The sequence below is a fragment of the Megalopta genalis genome, unplaced genomic scaffold, assembly GCF_051020955.1.
Source record: "Megalopta genalis isolate 19385.01 unplaced genomic scaffold, iyMegGena1_principal scaffold0038, whole genome shotgun sequence".
Taxonomy (NCBI): Eukaryota; Metazoa; Arthropoda; class Insecta; order Hymenoptera; family Halictidae; genus Megalopta; species Megalopta genalis.
Window position 1 is genome coordinate 455,582 of NW_027476107.1, and position 20,311 is coordinate 475,892.

Consider the following 20,311-nt stretch of genomic DNA (forward strand, 5'->3'; position numbering starts at 1 on the left):
AGTCGTGAATCGTTGGACGGGTGAGCCAATAATGCTGCGTTTGCCAATGCAGTCTTAAGATTTTCTAGGCCAGACTGCGCTTCGCTCGTCCACTGTAAGGGAGCATTGCTTTTCAGCTTGCGTCCCCGCAACAGTTGATTAAGCGGAGCCTGCAATGCGGCCGCGCCGGGTATGAATCTACGGTAAAAGTTTACCATACCCAAGAAACCGCGCAGTTGCTTGACCGTTACGGGTCCTGGGTATTCTTGAATGACCTTGACCTTTTCGGCCAATGGTCTAGTACCCTCGGCGCTAACCTCATAGCCTAGAAACTTCACCTTCGATTCCGCGAACACGCACTTGCTCGGATTTACGACCATGCCATACTCCTGTAGACGTGAGAAAAGCGTACGCAGGTGATTTCTGTGCTCCGTCTCACAACTCGACGCCACTAAGATGTCGTCGAGGTATGCGTAGCAGAAATCAAGTCCCCTTACTACGGTGTCTATAAACCGCTGGAACGTCTGTGCTGCGTTTCTCAATCCAAAGGGCATGACCGTGTACTCGAATAATCCGAACGGCGTCGTTATCGCGGTTTTCGGGATGTCGTCCGGGTGGACGGGGATTTGGTGGTACGCACGCACCAAATCGATCGTCGAAAAAATCGTCCTCCCGGATAGCATCCTCGAAAAATCTTCGATATGCGGAATCGGATAGCGGTCGGGGACTGTGCGGGCATTAAGTAACCTATAGTCTTCACAGGGACTCCATCCGTTATCCTTCTTAGATACCATGTGAAGGGCTGAGGCCCACTGGCTCTTGGACGGACGGATGTGACCGAGACTCAATAGGTCCTCAAATTCCGCTTTGGCGTCTTTAAACAGCTCCGGCGATAACCGGCGCGGTTTGCAAAATACCGGAGGACCTTCCGTTGTTGTTATGTAATGCGTTACGCTATGCCTCACCTGCCGTTCTGTGTGTTGTGTTGGACGCACCAGGGTCGGGAATTCCGCCAGAAGCTGCTGGTACGGCGAACTCCCCATTATCGCCTTGATGGACTGCGTCTCCGTCGTGGCGATCCTCCCGGTGGTCGTCAGCATCGTGGTCTGGTCCAATAGTCGCCTGCCTTTGAGGTCCACCAGCAGTCCGTAGTGTGCTAGGAAGTCGGCTCCGATTATGGGTTTTGACACGTCTGCGATGACGAACCTCCATGAAAAGTTCCGTCGCAGTCCCAGGTCGAGGCTCGTCGGCTTCAGTCCGTAGGTGCTGATGGTGGACCCGTTGGCAGCGAACAGCTCGCACTTTGCTTTGTCCAGGCGACCCTTTATACACGATCGAGGGTACACGCAGAGGTCCGATCCAGTGTCCATTAGATACACCTCGTTCCGTGCCCTCTCTCGTACGAAAAGGCGGCAGGTTTTCGGCCCGGCACTGACCGCCGCATTCAGTGGGCCCGTGCGTTTCCCGCGCTGTACGTGCACGGCGGCCTGCATTTCGTCGATTGCGGTCCGAATACCTGGTGGTACCAGCAGTGGTCCCTGTTCCTCGGGGACGCGCTCCGACGCCGCTCTTTGGATTTGGAGCGACCACGGTAATTAGGCCGGTCGGATCTCTTCGGCGGGCGCGACCGGTCTTGTTCCGCCATTCGCGCCTCTATTTTCTCCAGTCGGTAGAGCACTTGTTCCATCGGATCCTTCCGCGCCGCCGAGACGCTGGCCACTTGGCCGCTGGCTGTTCCCTCATGGATCCGGTCCGCTATATCCGCCAGCGAGTCGAGTGGCAGACCGATTTGCGAATGGATAATAGCTTTCGTCATCTCCGGCATCCTGTTGGCCCACAGCGTCTTCAGGCAGGTTTCAGTCATAGTTTTTCCGGCCAGGCTCTGCATGTGCCGCAGGAGCTGGGACGGCGTACGGTCGCCGATTTCTTCCGTCTCGAAAAGTTTAAGCATCTTCTTACTTTCCGAGGCGGACATGCGCCGTATGAGCGCCCGTTTGAGCGTCTCATACTTGTCAGTCTCCGGGGGCGCCGTGAAGATGTCCCAAACCTCCTCGGCGTATTTGGCATCTAGTTGGGCCATCACATGGCAAAATTTCGTGTTATCCGCAGTGATGCCGCTTATCGTAAATTGTGCTTCGATTTGGTTAAACCAGATCTCTGGTCGGTCCGGCCAGAACGGCGGTATGTGAGTACCTACACGACAAACTTCCGGCGTCGCGGCACTCTCGTGGTTCACTTCGGTATTCATTTTATTGTTTCTACTTAATTGTCTATGTCTAGTCGCACTGCACTAATAATCACGTCGGTGGTCACCAGTTTCGGGTAGGATCTGTTCGTAATTAATAATACTCTCGCGTGCGGTGGTAGAAAGTTCTTTTTATTTCGCGGACTATGTCTGCGGACGAGTCGCGATACAGTAATCGAGTTTTTACCTTTCGTTTCGCCGTTTGCCCTGGTAAAATTCTTGAACAACCCTGATTGGTCAACCCCACGCGTTGGGCCCTTCCAATCAGCGTTGCTCATTTTGTCCCTCTCACCGCCCGCCCCTTACGCTCTTTGTGTATCTTCGGGACGGCTCGGTAATCGGAGGGGATGATGAGTCATACGTGACACGTGTGGAAACTTTCCTCCGGGTCACCCACGTCGGACCACATGGCCTTTGGGTCGCTGGGCCCGCTTCGAGTACCCTTCGGAAACTCTCCTAATCTATGACGGTCTCTTTAGCTATTGAGGAATTTCTTAGAACGACTCTACTGTGTAAACATCTACTGTGAAAGACTCTACTGTGCTATCAGGTGGTGAGCTTGTCTTCTCAAAAATAGCTTCTTCGAAGGAGAGTCATAAATTACGTTGGCCGTTTGCACGAAGACTGAAGATCTTATTGTGCGCACGACTGGTCGCTACAAACTATTTTTCGCTTGTAGACATTTAAATTACAGACAGGCTGTGGATATTATTTCTCACAAACCAGGTATGTATTGTGAAAGGGATGACTGATATGCTATTTTTGAATGTATTACTTTACGAATGGAATGGAGCCGTTCTTCATTGAATAAGAATTTCATTGGCAGAAGTTGACGTTCCCATTACGACAGTTCTAGGTACTAAGTATTTTTTTACAATAGCAGTTAATGGTTGCTGTATCATATGATTCTAGGTAACTCATATTTAACAGACAGTTATTTTTATATTTTTAGGTCAATAACTCGCAGGGTACCTTATCACTTTAACAGCTATCCTAACAGCTACCTGCGATGAATGCTCAGTCAAGTGTTTTAGTGCATTGTATAATAATTGAATGTAGAGCTCGAAATGTCGACTAAAAAGTCGCTTATATGTTAAGTGGCCGCGACATTTTGAAGTCGGAAACGATTGTCCTCGTTACTGCAACATGGCTACTTTGGGGTACTGCCGATCTTTCCATAATTTCTGATGTTTATTCTCAATTGATCTAATATATTCAAGATATATAACAGAATGCTTCAGGAAACATAGTGTCACAGAACGAAAACCATTTTATTTGACTAGTTCCCTTCACCTGTAATTTTCACAACCGAATCAGAAGTTTAACATCCTAAGATTTATGAAATGCGGAAACTAGCTTCTTAAATTTCTAATAATGGTTTGACGTCATTTTGCCCTATGAATCAGGTTGCAAATAAAGACGAAAAAGATACAAAAATCATGCTTTCCAAAACAAAAGAATAAACTATTATATCTATAAAACTCGACAAAATTACAGAAAAATAATAAATAATCCACTGCCTAAATACATTTACGTCTTGTTTTAAGTTTTCATGTCTTTTTTTATGTGTGCGTTGTGATTACAGAGCCCTCTTATGACAAACTGCGTATTGCATTTAACGTTAATTACAAATAATATAATATAACAGAACTGTGAACATTCATGTTTATGCAAAAGCTGTAATAAAAATATATAATAACTAACTTTTTCTGTAATAAAAAACTTAAAAATTTAAAGACTGAATTTAACTTTACTACTTTTTTTCAGTTACCAAATTGATTAACTCCACCAGTCACATAAAAGCTGTAACATTACTGACGATTATTTTTTGGCTATTCTTTCTTATTAATTTTATACAGCGTAGGATGAAAGCTATATCTGTATTTATGCATTCTACATTATATGTGTGAATCTATATTATAACAGGAATTTTAGAAAACAATGTACATCGTTTCATCGCGTTTCTCAACTTTTTCTTTTATGGAGTTAAGCGATGTGTGCACTGAACGGCTCATTTACTGAGCCTTTTCTAGTTATCATCTGCACACTTATCTAATTACTATATATCAATCTCTGTGCACTGATCTAATCACTATAAAGAGTGCTAGGTAAATACTAAAGTTCGAAAATTGTATGAGCTTTGGGTATCATAATTTATTACACATGTTCAGTACAATCACGTATAGCGTATACACATTTCACGGACAAAAAAAGTAATCTTAAATGTAACACGTAGTTTGCTGTAAGAAGGCTCAGTCTAGACTGTTTTTCTGCAATTTGGTAGAGTTTTTTGAATATAATAATTTATTTTTTTGTTTTGTGGAAAGCATGATTTTTGTATTTTTTTTATCTTTATTTGCAAAGTGATTCGTAAGTCTTTTAACAAAATCAGGAAAGAAGGAAATTCTGCGGCTGGAAGAAAAAACACTGCATGTCACATGTTTTCACTTTCGAGATGTTTGTCCTTTAAAGTTCTGGCCACCAATTCCTTTCTTGGTTTTCCATTTATTGAGCTTATCGTATTTGCATAAACTGAAATTTCTTGAAATTGTAACATGTTGCGGTATTCTCTACAGTCACTGAATTATGCCGCGAGATCTAGGACTCTCGGAGCGTGGGCTGAGTCGAATGGTGCCGGCCCTGAGCAGCGGCGAGTGCGCGTAGAGTTTGTGCGTCGTGCCGAGCCGTGAGTCTGGGGAGTGGGGAATGCCTCGTTTCTGGCTGAGGAAGCGATCTGCCGAGAACGAGGATCACTGTCGCGTTGACCGTAGCGTTGGGTGTTTGGAAGAAATAAGTGTAACTGTGACAATTCGAGCCGAGATTAATTCATACGAAATGAAGGAAGATAGCCGCTAAAGACCATAGGGCAGCAGGCGAAATAATAAAGGACAGTGCTGGCAACAACTGGCAGCGACCGTTCCAAAGATATGTCAAGACTAGTGACCGGCCAGAAGCCGCATTCGTAACTGGGAATTTCTGATCGGTTTTTCGGTAAGTCTCATTATCAGTACGAATTTCTTCATTTACATTTCAATGGCTCGGACACCTTCTCTCGGATGGGCTAATTATTCGCCAGTGCGAATTATTACACGCCACGTGCGTTACGCATATCGCGTCTCGAGAAAGCTTGCGAAACTGGAAGCACGTGTCTTCCACGTGGGCAATCGGTTCTTGCGGATATATGGCGTCGCGGCCATATTTATTTATATTAATATTCGGACAACTTTTAAAACGCCATAACTTGCTTAGAACTGGACTGAACAACTTGAATTTTGTTATTGCTTTCGAATGATTAAAGAAAATAATATATGACGAAATATATATAACGATGATTTAAGAAATGCATTTCATAGATCTCGGTAATTTATATGCATATTGAAAATTTCAGCGGAATCGGTTGACTTTGGTATAAGCGGTAAACAATTAAAGATCGCAAAAATCGCAGTTTTGTCCTGATTTTTAATATTTCTGTCCAATAATTGTGACAAAGTTGCTGTTTTCAAATTTGTTTAATGCTCGTAACTATGACCTTGCGTTAACTGATTTCGATGAAACTTTCGGCATGCATGTAACTTATCGAGATCTACAATTCCTAATATATTTTCTTTGCAATATGTAAGCTTATTTTCTAATAAAATGTCGCTTTATGGGCATGTCTTGTATTTATTTCTTTATTTCTAGATATCTGAAACTGTTTCTTAAGTTGTTTAATGTAAGTATTGTATAACATACTGTATAGCGTATCTGATTATACATTCACTTCAGATTGATCCTCTATAACTTGAGATATTATTTTATTGTCGTTAAGAATATGAAATCCTTTATCATTTCCATCATTTTTAATCACATTTTCTACATCGTACTCTACGCAGTGCGAAATGCACCTTACGACATTATACATATAACTTTGTGATTACGGTTTGTTCGCTATCTGATCTTTCATGCAGAGATGAATTACTTTCACCGACTTTTAGAAGCTGTTATTCATTTTTATTCCTCTATTCGTGTTTGCTGCATCATCTTCTTTGCATTTTAATATGTTATCTTTATAATTTTTTTATGATATATACAGTAAATCTACCAATGTTATATTTACGAGACAAGAAATTAATTGTTTCTGAAGCGTCTATTAATTTCAAATTTTTCTTCAATAGAAAGCACCACTCTTTTTCTCTTTTCGTTTGATTTGTGTGAAGACGTAATGAGAATATAGTTTCTGGACGAATCACATACATACAAGTAACTGAATTAAATCGTTACTTATCTTACATTCTATGCAGGAAGACTATGCTGGAATTTCTAACTAAGAAACAAAAACAGTGTGTTGTATAATGGGTATGTCGCGTAGACTGGAGTTGGATAAGAGGAGCATCGTTCCTGACATCCAATTGTTGGTAACGGGTTACTATGTTGGATAAACACAGTCCAGATAAACGGTGTTTTACTAGTTCTTGTACTAGTTGTTCTATCATTAGTATTTATTTAAGATTGATGTCGTTTTTAAATCTCTATTTTATACGATTTTAAGATTTGTTTATAGTATGTATTTTTTGTTGTTGCAACTTGAATGTCCGAATTATATATAATATATATTATATATTATCAAATATTTCAAGATTTAATGAAAAGTATTTGTTTAATATAATGTTTTACAAGTAGTGTATAAACAAGGGTTCGGACCTGGACAAACTAATCTAAATTGGAATCGAAATTGCGTAGGAACCGTATTTTATTAGGCTTCCCTCAATTTATTTTCTTTATTACATCACCGCCCAATGCTTCATCCTGTAGCAAATGATAAAATGTCATGGATAATAGTAAATCAAAGACCTATGCATATAAACTGTGAATCGTTTAATAGAGTTCGATGATGTACCTGCGCTGTTGTCTGTTTTTGAGTTGAAGTAAATTACCTCTCAGATGTTATACCAACAGAATTTTTATGATTTTCATTATTTTTATCGGTTTCTTTGCTTTTGTTACATGCTCCACTGCCATTAGCTTTATCTGTTTTTTCCGCTTCTTCTTCATTGTTACTACTACTGTCAATAACTATTATCTCGTCATTATTGAAGGGTTTTACCAGTCTATTAGCAAATAATGTTTGCATCTATAAAATAGCATGCGATTATCCAATCTGTCAAATCTGATAGTATATTATCATTTTTAAATGAGTTTGTTTGCAAGTATACATATACTTCTGTCTTTTCTTTTTGTGCTTCCTCCTTTCTCTTATCACAATAATTTTTAATTTCTTTCCTGATATTTCCAATATCTGCAGTTGTTTCAGTAGTTTCCAAACATAGCACAAGTTCTTTTATTTCACGACTATATGTAAAGAATTAATTGTAACAATACAATCGAGCTTATAATGGCAAATCAATATTTTGAAATATTAAATTGTATATGCTTGACCTCTGTAGGTTATTAAAAGCGTTAGTGTTATTTTTGTTAACAAATTTACCTAATGCTTTATTTAGATCATTCACTGTTAGTATTGTTCATAGGTTTTTATTTTCAACCAAACTGGTGTCCTTTTAGTTTTGCTTGTATGTGGTTTCCACAAAACCTTAATTCTCCTAATTAAAAAACCAAACACAAATATTACCTTCGAGCACCTTGTAGAATATCGCAATTTTTGTTTACCTCAGTATAGCTCATAATGTCAGTCGTATCCTGGAGTACTTACCGGAACTTCTTGTTTTACAGAATACAATTAATTCGTGAGAATTAGCAACTTTATCACAATATTTCTGTGCCAATCTAAAATACACATATTATTTATTTCCATTTATTACTTGTATTCGTTAATATACTAATAGAATCTTACCTGGTCGAATCGAACCGTTCTTTATCTTTCAAGTAAATTACTTTCAATCGAATATACGGCAAGACCAGTTGCTTCGGATGATTTGACAATTGTTCCGCGGTACTAGGAATCAATTCATTTTCTATGCATCGGTCGACGATATTGAAAACTGATTCTGATAGCAATCTATCATTGTTACTTTTTATATTTGTATCATTAAGGACCAGAGTGTCAAACGCAAATGGTCTAACGGTTTTTAATTTCAATTTCTTCAACTTAAACTTATTACCGTTTACGCTAAGTATGACAATGTGTTTGGCCTTTGATTCGCCTTCGCATAAAGAAATCGCAATCTGTAAGTGCGTTTCTTAAGCAGTAGTTTCTTATTTTTCATGCATCATAATTAATAAATAAATCTAAAAATATACCTGTTTGAGAAATGTAGTATTGTCTTTTAGAGTTAAACACGTGTGTGATACAACATTCCTGTTCCCCTCCCCACACGACAAAGTCAACAAAAGAGGGAAGGTGGGCTTCCGAAGTATATCCACGTTTAAGACATGGTGCACGTTTTTTATGTAAAACAAACAAATTAAAGCATTTCACCTATGAATGAAAATCATGTGCAATAAAAAAAAATGGAAAGACCTCTCAATACATATATGGATCTCATAAGTTCACCTTAAAATCGTTCAACATCCGTATTAATTTATCATCGTTCATGCAGCTTAAACCAAAAATTGCAACATGGGTATTACCCATTTTTATCATCAGTGGAGGAATGATCATTTTAGGGGTGGCTGTCCATTTTCCAAAATAATTTATGAAACCAGACACAGACAACAAGTCCATTTGGCCCATTTATTCCACAACCTATAATTTTGATTATAATTACTAATGGCTGAATCAATGTTGAAAAATCTCTGTACTTAAACTATTGATATTATATTTCTTACTTGGATGGTCATTTTTCCCGTGAATGGAAAATATTAGCATGTCAATATTAAAATTTGGATCCTAAAAATTTACAGTTTTAAAAGTACAGTGTGGGAATGTTAATTCTGGCTCGCTCAAAAATTGGATGTTAATTGCTCTGATGAAAAGACAATTATTAATATTTGTCGTACTTCAAATACCATCTTATATTGATATTATCATATCTTGCTAACCTGGGACCCATATAGTATTTATTTAACAATTCCATACATTTTAATTCATCAGAAGTTGTTGGTTTCGCATTGTGAAATAAATCTCCACAATGAAATATAAGGTCTACATTTTTTTCCTTGCTACATTGGAGTATTTCTTCAAAAGTATTAATGCTCTCATCCGATGACTCTCCTGCTTGTATAAATTAATTATTTGCAGTATATATGTGCGTGTGTTGCTGTCAACGGTCATGATGCTACCACTGAGTAACCACATCAATGGCCTTGCCATGTTTTAATTACTGTAATGTCTCCAGTTACATTTCGAAATATGTATTCTTCGATGCATTCTCGGCATCGACTAGCGTTTGATGTTTCCAGGATTACAGAACCATATCCTTCACAATGACAATCTGCCTCACTTCTGTGGTTTCCTGCGATGGTATGCCAGCAGCCTTCAGGAAATAATTCTCTTTCTTCTGCTGCCACTCGAGACCAACATTTTTCACACAATTTGTATTCTTCAGCTTCAAACACGAGTTGCATTTTCCTTATACATTAGCATATTAAGAGATCCTCGTGCACCTCTGGATAATCAGCGGGATTTACTTCATCCTGAAAGTGATTCCAATTTTTAATTTGTGTCGGACGAACTATCGAAGACGAAGGAGTGTTTTAATTTATCCTGATGTTTCGCGATTAGGTGTCCGGTCGCATCTGTTTTTAAAATTGCATTATTTATATCCGACATCTACTATCTCGTATGGCCCGATGTAACGTGGATCGAATTTACTTGTTTCAGGTTCTTTTTACACATGGACGTATTACTCCACCATAAGTTATGTCGGATTAGCTCACTTATCGTAATTCCCGAAGATTAATTCGTGGGATGTGAAATTCGTAGCTTCGTGGACGGAGGTATTTATATGAAATCATGGCAAATGGTAAGTAGAGGTCCCATTCTTCATATGACTCGATGTATTGTTTTAGATGTTCTGTTAATACAATATATGGCTCCTTTTTAACGATCCATCTCGGCAACATGTAGCATTAGTTTCCCAAGAAACTAGTGTTTTCATCTATCGAAATGGATTTTGGTGTCTCACATATTGCAATGAAATGACTCGCGGACGCGTCAGCTATTATCATGGCTTTAATATCTGATAAAACAACTGCTAACCAATACTTTTTTAAATTGTCTCGCATAGTTAAAATGTAGCGATTTCCATTGATTGTTTTTGGAAGTAGTCCAAATGTGTCGATGGCAAGTTCGTCAAAAGGTTCCAGAGATGTGTCCGTAATAATCACGGGTTGACGGGTTTTGTTCTGATAAGTGAACGAACGAATTCTTGTGAATCTTTTCTCATTTCGGGGCAGTCATATTTTTCTTTTAACCCTTTCGGTACGGAGGACCTGGCCGCGGTTATACATTCGTGGAACGAGGAAGTTTTTCGCAAGAGTGGTTGCACTGTCCGACAGCGTAAACCGCGAAAACATGTTTTGCGGCATTCATAGAGATCTCGAGCGTGATTGACACTAAACTTTTCATTCGGACCGCGACATCGGTTACTGACGCGGAATTTAACGTGTTTGAAAAACATTTCTAAAATGTTTATACTGCTTTGTCGTAACCTAAACCAATCCTCGGCAGAAAACCGAGATTTCGACGGTATCTTATCTCGCGGATCAGACGGAAGGACAGACAAAACAGGCATGGCGCTTAACGTTTTAAAATCATATCTTTTTCTTTACAGTACATTAATTAAAGTAAATAGCATTGATATAAATAATATGGTCCAATATTACAAAATTAAAATAAATAATAAAATTAATAGTGTAACATAATAAATAATAAAACTAATAGTGAAATATAATCAACGACAAAACTAATAGTGTAACTTGGTGTGATAGTTTTCGTAACAAGTGGAAACGCGCAAGCCCACATTACATTGTTCGCACTGATACTTGGATTCACGTCCCACACCACCGACTGATATATCGAAGGAAAATGTCCCCCTGTGAGCCTTGTGAGATAATTACTTCTTGACTTGCTGCACCGATGATATTCATGATTCTTGTGTTATTTTTCTAATATTTCCTTAATCAACTGAAGGTGAAATTTCGCCATTGAGATTTGTTTTTTTGTGGTGTGCTTATATAGGCAGTATGCGTTCCACACGCAAATGTCGATCAAGTGGAAAAAGAGAGAGAGAGAGTATTTGCGATACCACTTTAAACTTTTGCGCGCGCGAGTTGCATCGATAGTAATTATCACCATATCTGATTTATCGATTGTACTCATTGAAGAGTTATAATCTATTACGCATTTGGGCTTTAGAATAATTTCATTTTTTCTTGACTTCTTAGGTACTTCTGCAAATTCTGCGGTATGGATAGTGTGAAAAGCATATAAAATTTCTTTCTATCAAACCATTTTCATTGCAAACAGATTTTCAGATGAGCGGAACACTGCCTCTTCTTTTTTCAATTTATCAGTTATTTTAAGCATCTCTTTCCGTCTTCTTTGTACAGTGCCACAAGCGTCCGTACTTTTTTCGTGGAGTAGGTTGAACAATATGGGACTGGAAAACCAGTTGTCCAGATAAATACAATAGTCTTAGTTGCCAACCCAATGGCCTTTGTTCAGAAAAGGTTGCAAAAGCGACATTACAATGTTCCCTGGCTTTCCAATATATTGATATTCGGTAGCTACAGTAGCACTAGCCCCACAATAAATGATTATATCTTGGATATAACCCGTCTTGCAGTCACAAAGTAGGAATGATTTTATGCCAAACCTACTCCTCTTCGAGGGAATATATTGTTTAAACGAGAGACGGCCTTTGTAGAGGAGTAGACTTTCGTCTATACATAACCGCTGGTATGGCTGAAATGCATTGATAAAAAGATGTTCGTAGCATTTCCACTACTTCATTTATTTTGTGTAAACGATCGGCAGTGTGGCCGACTATGTCCGTAAAATGCAACATTGTCAATAATGAAAAGTAGCGATCTCTACTCATAATTTTACTGAAAATATCGCTTCGGAGAAACTTATCTTTAGACCAATTTTCATTTAAGGATAGCTTTTTGGTTCGCGTCATTAATAACGACGCAGCAATAAAACAATATAATTCATCCACTTCCATCCCTTCTGAAGCGTTCAAGTGATCTCTTTTGAGCTGTCGACACCGGTAATAGTTTGTTTTTTGCACAATCAATTTAACTAAATCTTTAGAAAAAAGCAGTCTGAAGTAGTCCAAAATTCTCGACGAACGATTTAAATTGTTCCCTACTACTCCCGAATGATGTGGCGTAAAATCATGAATTTTTGGACTAAGCTTCTTTGATGTCCATTTGATGCTAGAAGGAGTATCAATTCGTACTTCAGGCTCTACTGCTTCTTCAGATACCGAGGTGCTAAGTACACGTGCTCGATTGTTCCTCCTTTTGCGAAATGCTAAATTATATTGATTTTCTTCATCAGAATCTCTTTTGGAATCAATGATTTCCTTTATCCATTGTTCTCCTTTCAAGCGTTTTACACTCATCCTGAAGGGAACTAAATTCAAATTGTAAGTTATACATTAAAAAAATTAACGATATAAGCAAACATTCCAATTTGTTTTTCGTAGCTTATCTATATATTATAAAACATATATAATTAAGGCACGCTGTTGACTGTTACTAATTATATATTATAATGGAACGATTAGAACAGCCGGGAATTTTAAACACAGAATAGTAAAGTAATGTGTACTATAGAGAGTAATCATACCCACATAACTTTCCGTTGGTGCTGTTAACGGTGCCCACATAAAGTGCCCACATAACTTTCCGTGGATGCCGCCAATAGGCGGCGGTAGTACCGAAAGGGTTAATTGATTTAAGGTTTCCGTTACACCCTTGTGACCTGCGATTAATCTACTGCGAGCTTCTTCTATTAATTTTCATCGAATTTCATCTACTGGTGTGACAATGTTATCCGTGTTCGTAGGTTGTGGCAAAACTGGGCTAATATCTGGTTCGTCTCCATCAGTTGAATTGCTGTTCTCCTGGGATTTAGATTCGTAATCAGGTATAGACTAAGTTATACTTGGTTCACTGATCTTGGCAAGTGAGATTATTGGTAGATGTAATGGCGTAGATGAGGCTCCTGGGAGATTGTAGATGAGTGGAGTTTGCATCATTGTTTCTTCTAATCTTGGCTTCGCTGTTATCACAGTTTCATCTATTGAATTGCGTTTGCAAAAGATGCTTGGGTCGTCGATTTGGTTATTTCGCTATTTGGACGTTTGGCTCTCATTGAGAGTGTGGGTTGTGGATGACTTAAATGAATTTAACGCTGTCTTAAATTCCCACGTTTTCGACGTTATGTTCGACGTTTTTTTCCTGTGGCAGAATAATTATTCTTGAGCGAATTTAAAGTATGTGGAAGATAAGCTATGAAAAATATGTCAGGAATGTTCTTCGTATGTCACACTTCCAGTGAGCATTTTCTATGACTTTAATCAACTTTCTACTTGACATTATTAAAACCCCAGAATAACTATGAGAAGAAAATAAAATAAAACATTTGTCTACAAACTCCTATTAACATTTGGACGAAACACGCCTAAGTATTCTCCATGTTTTTGATTATGTTGACTTATATGACTAGACATTTTCGGAATAATAGAGAATGTTACTTTTCATCTTTTGTAATACACTGGTTTATATACACTTGACTAAACCAATTTCACACTAACCGAAGATTTTCGAAAAAGGATTTCATAATTTTGGTATTTTAAATAATGTTGTACACATAATAAATCATCTCATAGGTGTACTTTAAAAGTAGCTGAGAAAATTCTTTTTAATGATAATATAATAATTTAAATCTCTGTAGTTTCGGGAAAATACTCTTTATATTATACTATGTTGTAATGCCACATAGTGTTTGTTTTCATTAGTTTTATTTAATTTGATCTTATTTTTAGTAATAAATATTTAGCGTTATTTATGAAATTTACATTTGTAGGACAGTAATGCATAAATGCCAGCTGAAAACGTGATCATTTTTTTATATCATTATACTCGAGGTAGGAAAGTTAATTCTTAATTCTATCAATTCGTAATGAGACTTAATTCTGTTTGTACTATGCACAGTATTGAACTATAAGAATTATACATATATATGTTTGAACTGTTCAAACGAACACGGTAACATATAGTGTATTTGTTTATATGATAATAAGTTTGCTCGAAAAAATTTGAACGAAAATTGTTATATTAAGTTTAATGTACAATTCATAACTCCTACTATCGTATAGTTTAAAGCTAACGAGAAGACTTTTGCGACGAACATGCCCGCACTGTTTGTAGTCATCTCATCGTCAAATCTGAATAGTGCATATAGCGGCTTGAGTATGAATCATGCATAATTAAAGTGTGGATAGTAAAGTATTATTATACTACTTTCATGCTTACTATAGCGAAGACAACCTGCAAAATTGACATCACTTTTTTCATCACTTTTTTAAATCGTGGGTTTAAACATCAATGTAGAGTATTATCAGAATCTGAATCATAATGTTTTATGTGAAATATTATATAATAGAATGAACCATCTACATCTCACAGTTGTATGTATTTACGTAACCGGAGGATGAAGTTTTGGAAATATGTAGTACCCGGGAAGGCTCATAAAGTGCAGAAATAAGTTAAATGTTCGACAATTTCCAAAATTACTAGTTTGTTATTCTTCTCAAATTTCCAAATATGTTGCAAATGTATCTTTTCGTTGGGAAGGATGAATTGGAGGAAGGATTGGAAGGATGAATTGGATAGTGGACTGAATGGTAAAAAACGCTGGTGTAATAACGCTAAATATGTTTTAACCAATAAGATTCGTACAGAGGAGGTTATAGATGATATACAATAGAATGATGAAATGTGATGATGTGTCGTGAAGGTCATGAATGATACGATTAAGCGATCAATTTATGGCTATAAAGCTGTATCGAAATTTGCAAGCGCAATCGATTGTAGCGAAGCTAGGCTGCAAGCGCAAAAGTATTACAAGCGTAATGTGAATTGCGCGCTCAAGAGCAGAGAAGAATTTCAAGCGTAACTATATGTATCTACGTAACAGTAGCTGATAACTGAGATGACAAATGGAAACAAGCCACGGTCGCGGTGTGAGGGCCTATTTATTTCGTTGTGAATATTGAAAACTAAGCAGCACTGAATGTTCGTTACAGTGCACGAGGGCAATGTCCTAACGAACAACGTTGTATGGGAAACGACGGAAAATAAATAATGGTCGCGCTAGAATTCTTATGCATCGATCCAAGTGATACCAGTAAAGAGGAGGTAATCGACTGGCGATTTAAAATTGATCGATTTGATTTTAGACACACGGGGCTATTTTCTTCAGTGCACTGGATCTGTATTGGAAAATTTATAGTTGGGTCGGGTTGTTGCTTGACAAATTTCCAATATTCGGAATCAGCAACGGAATCGCCAACATCTAATTTCACCACAAATGAAGAGTTGCATTAAATGGAACATTCAGATTGAGAATACTCCATTTTTTATTACTGCAGAGCTGTGCATTCTTGGTAGTTTGCAGGACATTTCTTGTACTCTACGCGCCCGAAATAACTAAATGTGTTTCTGTAATGGTTATAATATATGGAGGAAGAAAAGCAGTACAACACCCACTCTTATGTTATTCATCGAAACCAAATTATTCGAAATGCATTAATGATACTACTGCAGCTTGGTTTCAGTAGTCGAAGACAACTATGGCTGGGCTATTAATTATCTCATATCTTTCGATATTAATTATAGGTAAATATAGCCATTTTCACAAAGCATGGTCACAACTATCAACCTCAATTTCCAAAGTATTTCGAAATTTGGTTCCAAAATTTCAAATAGTGTGATATACATAACCAGAAATGTAACCTGCAGTGGATAAATTCTCAATAAACCGGCAACAAATATTAATCACATAATGAAAAATACCAAGATTGCACGATTCCTACTAAGCATTCAAGTGGAAATATAGAAAGCAGGAATTTGTTTGCTTGAAGATTTACGGCTTTAATCGTCAGCAAAAACCGATTGGATCAATATGGAGATTGAGTGATGCAGTTTTCATTCCAAGATTCGCGGCAGTGTTCAGCAGATATCTAGAAGACTGGTTCTTCTGCTTGAGACTTTGTATGGCGCGATTGCGGAAGTAATCAACAAGAAAAGGAAGACTACATTGATCTGAATTTCGATGTACTTTTGGAGCAACGATTTCAGATTTGATATACCGAACTTTCCTGGATTTGGTTAACAGTTTGAAACATTTACTTCTCGGGGTGAACAGGATCGGAAGTGATTGTGCGAAGTCGTGTATATTATCTATGAATCAAATTGTGCAGTAATGGCACTTAAAGTCATGTAGAAGCAAACTTGAAATCTGAATCGGTAATTTTTATTTACACGTCATTATTTGCTGTTGCTTTCCATTAGTTAAAAACTTGCAACCATATTTGGATAACAAGCAATACAGCTTCAGAGGATTGATTGCCTTGCTACTTATTTCTACATTCAAATCCTACTGCCACTAGAGATATTGCTTTCTTGAGTACGTTGATCAATTTACTGTCTGCTTCCGATTCTGACACGATTAAATCAAATACTCTAGATTTATAAAAATCCATGTTTATATGATCAATTTGGAACATTCATTCGATGAAATTGATAATGCAGATTTTCTAGTTGTAGCAAATTTTGCGAAGATATAACCTTGTTGTTTTCTATTAAGTAAGCTGCAAAGTTAAAAAGTAGGTATGTCGAATCTTTTCGAGCAAACTCAAGCATTTATAGTATTACAGAGTTAATTAATAAACTTATTTCTGAGGTTTTTCATAGTAGTGTTATTGGTTTAAACAGGTCTGTGATTTATATCGGATAGTATTTATCGCAGTTATTCTTGTGAAATGAAATCGCGTTGTATATTATGTGCTTGAATACGAACGCTGTGTATTTCGAACCTGCAATTTGGTACTATCACTGATTGTGAGACACTGCATTGGTTTAGGTTGAAGTATGGAAAAGACTCGGTCAGGAAAGTAATTTTTCATTCTTATTGGAGGTTTTGTAAACGTTTTTAAAAAAGACAGAAATGGTAAATGTTTATTGTTTACATAACAGTGCAATAGATTTCTCGCAATATTTTGGGTCGTAACATTCCAATTTCAAAAAATCCTTCTCGCTAACATTGTTTCTATGTGAAATGAAGTTATTTGCATAATTTGGGCTTGATCGAGTTTCGGAAATGCGTTCGAGACTAGTTTCGGAATGACAATATTTTTTAAGTAATTTTGACATTTTCGAATTTTGTGAACCTCATAGATTATTTAAAACATTGTATTTTATTTAGGACAGTAATTTAAATAGTTAGAATATTCAAAAATCTTATTTCTCTTTAATCAAAAATAATAAATTATCTTTGATATAATTAATCAAGTTAATGCGAATGAACTCCTGGGGCGAATTTTACTTCTCTATTATATCGTATTCTATAGATGCTATTTTTATCGTTGCTATATCGGACGCTCTTTTCTACTGATACGTTTCGAAATGTGGTTCTGATGTTTTCATGACACTCAACAACTATCTGCTACCATCACGGAAGTTGTCGAGTCGTCTCATCGGATACAGATAACGGCTTTGATTGTGGTAGGCTTCAGCGAGGTTCGTCGTGATTTGGTAGAATGACATCATCCATTGGTTCGTTGAATTCCAAGAAATTTCTGACAATTTACCTTGTCTTGGTACTGGAATTTTAAAGTCTAATGAACATTCGTTGATACGTAATACATATGTGGCATTATTGTTAATTGTACCATTATTTGTTAATTAAATTTAGATCTTACATGTGCAATTTTCAATTTGTTAGTGTGTACTATACGTAGATTACCTCCAATTAGTATTTCTATTCGGCAAGATTTCTACAACTTTGTGTGGACCACTATATTGGCTACAAAATTTTCCTATTTTAGACTCTTTCATAAGTTAAATTAAATCTAATGGTTCATAAACTTCTTTAATTTGCAAATTTGAATTTTGTCGTCGTTTTCTATTTAACATTTCACCATAATTTTTAGGACTAGAATTTATTATATCGTTCGTCGATAATTGTTCGACAGGGATTTCAGGTTGTGACGGTGCTTCTTGAGCTTCGGGAGTTGGGATGCGTAGATTATCTTCTGTTTGAAACAAGGACGTTTCTTCTATCCTTGTCCTTTTTCGTACTGGATCGAATATCGGCGAGATCTCTGACGAGACAGAAGATGCTTACCATTTTCCTAATAACGGGTTGTATCTTGAATATCCATCGTTCGTTGTCTCTAGGTCCATGTAGTCGTCGATGAGAAGGATGGAGGGGGTTATCGCCCCTGATAATACAAACACGGATCAGCCCCGCTCGGAATTAACCCGAATGCTCTCAACTCCTCATCCAAGCGACAATGCCAGCTACGACCAGCTTGTTTTAAACCGTATAAAGCTTTTCGCAATAGGCAAACCTTAGCTCCATTTCTTAAATTTCGCTTCATTTCGATAGCTTTCGTTTTTATACTATAATCGCCACTCTCGGTTTCGGCTAAAATATCTAGGGCCTTATCGACGCAACGGGGAACTTCCATAAGAATTTCTTCTTCTAGTTTGCCGTTCAAGTAGGCTGACGTCACATCTATTTGATGGATTTTCATATTATATTCAGCTGCAAGAGCAGCCACAATTCTAATTGATTGTAAACGTGCAACCGGAGCGAAAGTTTCGTTAAAGTCGACCCCGTAACACTGCGAAAATACACGCGCTACTATTCTGGCCTTCCGACGGTCGATTTTACAGTCAGGCTCGTATTTATTGCATAGGACGACACGATTTCCTACCACTTTTGTGTTCTTTGGACGCTCGACGACTTCGCATGTATTATTTTTTAGTATTTTAGTCGTTGGGGGTGTTCGGATAAATAATTGTTGCGTGCGGTGTAACTACTAACTTTATTAGACAAATCGCGCAGAGTCACTTCGGGCAGCGTATCGTCGTAGTAAGAGTAACGGCGTTGCGTGTACCACAAGCTTACAAGTCTTTTTCCGTCCGAGATATATCAGGGCGAGCGTCTAACTACCGCTCTTTTTATACTAGTATGTTTGCCCCCGGCATGGGCTCTGGACACCTCCTGATTGATTGATCCGCGAATGGGTTTTCCCAATCAGCGTTGTCCATTTCCTTCTCACCGCCTTGTCCCTTACGCCCTGAGCGCGTCCTGTTTTGGGACCGCGTGGTGATCGGAGTGGGTGCGTTTTTTGTGATTTAACGGCCGGGGTTTTCGTAATGTAACGGACCGGCGTTCGGGTCCGTTTTGCGTGCCCTTCGGAATTTCCGGTTATTTATGACGGTCTCGTTGACTATCGAGAATTAGGTAAAAAACTCTACTGACTTATTGCCATCTGGACAGAAAACAGTTCACTCAAAAATAGCCTTTTCGAAGGAGGGTCATAAATACGCTAGTCGTTTGCACGAGAAATAAATCTTTTTTATGTGCGCCGACTGGTCGCTACAGTATCGATCCTAATTCGATGGTAATGGCCTGGTGCCATTCATCTGCGTCCGGACCTGCGATGGCGTGCTCTAGAGGGACTTCGGTCATAAAAGTCTGTTCGACCGCGGTACTTGCTACCTGCACCGTATTATATTCTTTCCGGGGTCTATCCCTCATGCCCGTAAGTATTTTTGTCGGTCTCCCTCTACCTCTCCGAGACGGTTCGTCTCCGCGACTGCCATCATCCGCGTTTAATTCATTCGCGCTATCGCTCGATTCATCTGTATCGCCCCCGTTCTCAATATTATCGTTTTGATAATCTTGAGAAGACAGATCGACATCGAAAGTTAATGGTTCGCTATTGTGTTCGTCGCGGCCTAAATCATTTTGCGGGATATTTTCGGAGGGAACGTTCTTTACGACAGACTTTTGAATGTCGTTCGCGCTGAAATTTTCGAGGAACCTCACATCGCGCGCGATTTCTACCCGTTTTGCATCCTTATTCCATATTCGATATCCCTTCGAACATTCGGAATACC

General features: G+C 38.1%; 1 protein-coding gene and 1 long non-coding RNA gene across 2 annotated transcripts; one reads left to right on the forward strand and one right to left on the reverse strand.

Moving 5' to 3' along the window:
* Window positions 1–1,423: 1,423 nt before the first annotated feature.
* On the reverse strand, window positions 1,424–2,227 carry LOC143261150 (uncharacterized). The gene has a single exon (XM_076527757.1). The coding sequence runs from the start codon at window positions 2,225–2,227 to the stop codon at window positions 1,424–1,426; it is 804 nt and encodes a 267-aa protein (XP_076383872.1).
* A 2,775-nt stretch (window positions 2,228–5,002) lies between these two features.
* LOC143261157 (uncharacterized) lies at window positions 5,003–10,896 on the forward strand. Its single transcript, XR_013035375.1, has 2 exons — window positions 5,003–5,215; window positions 9,984–10,896. It is a non-coding gene; the product is annotated as an uncharacterized LOC143261157 (long non-coding RNA).
* The last annotated feature ends 9,415 nt before the right edge of the window (window positions 10,897–20,311 follow it).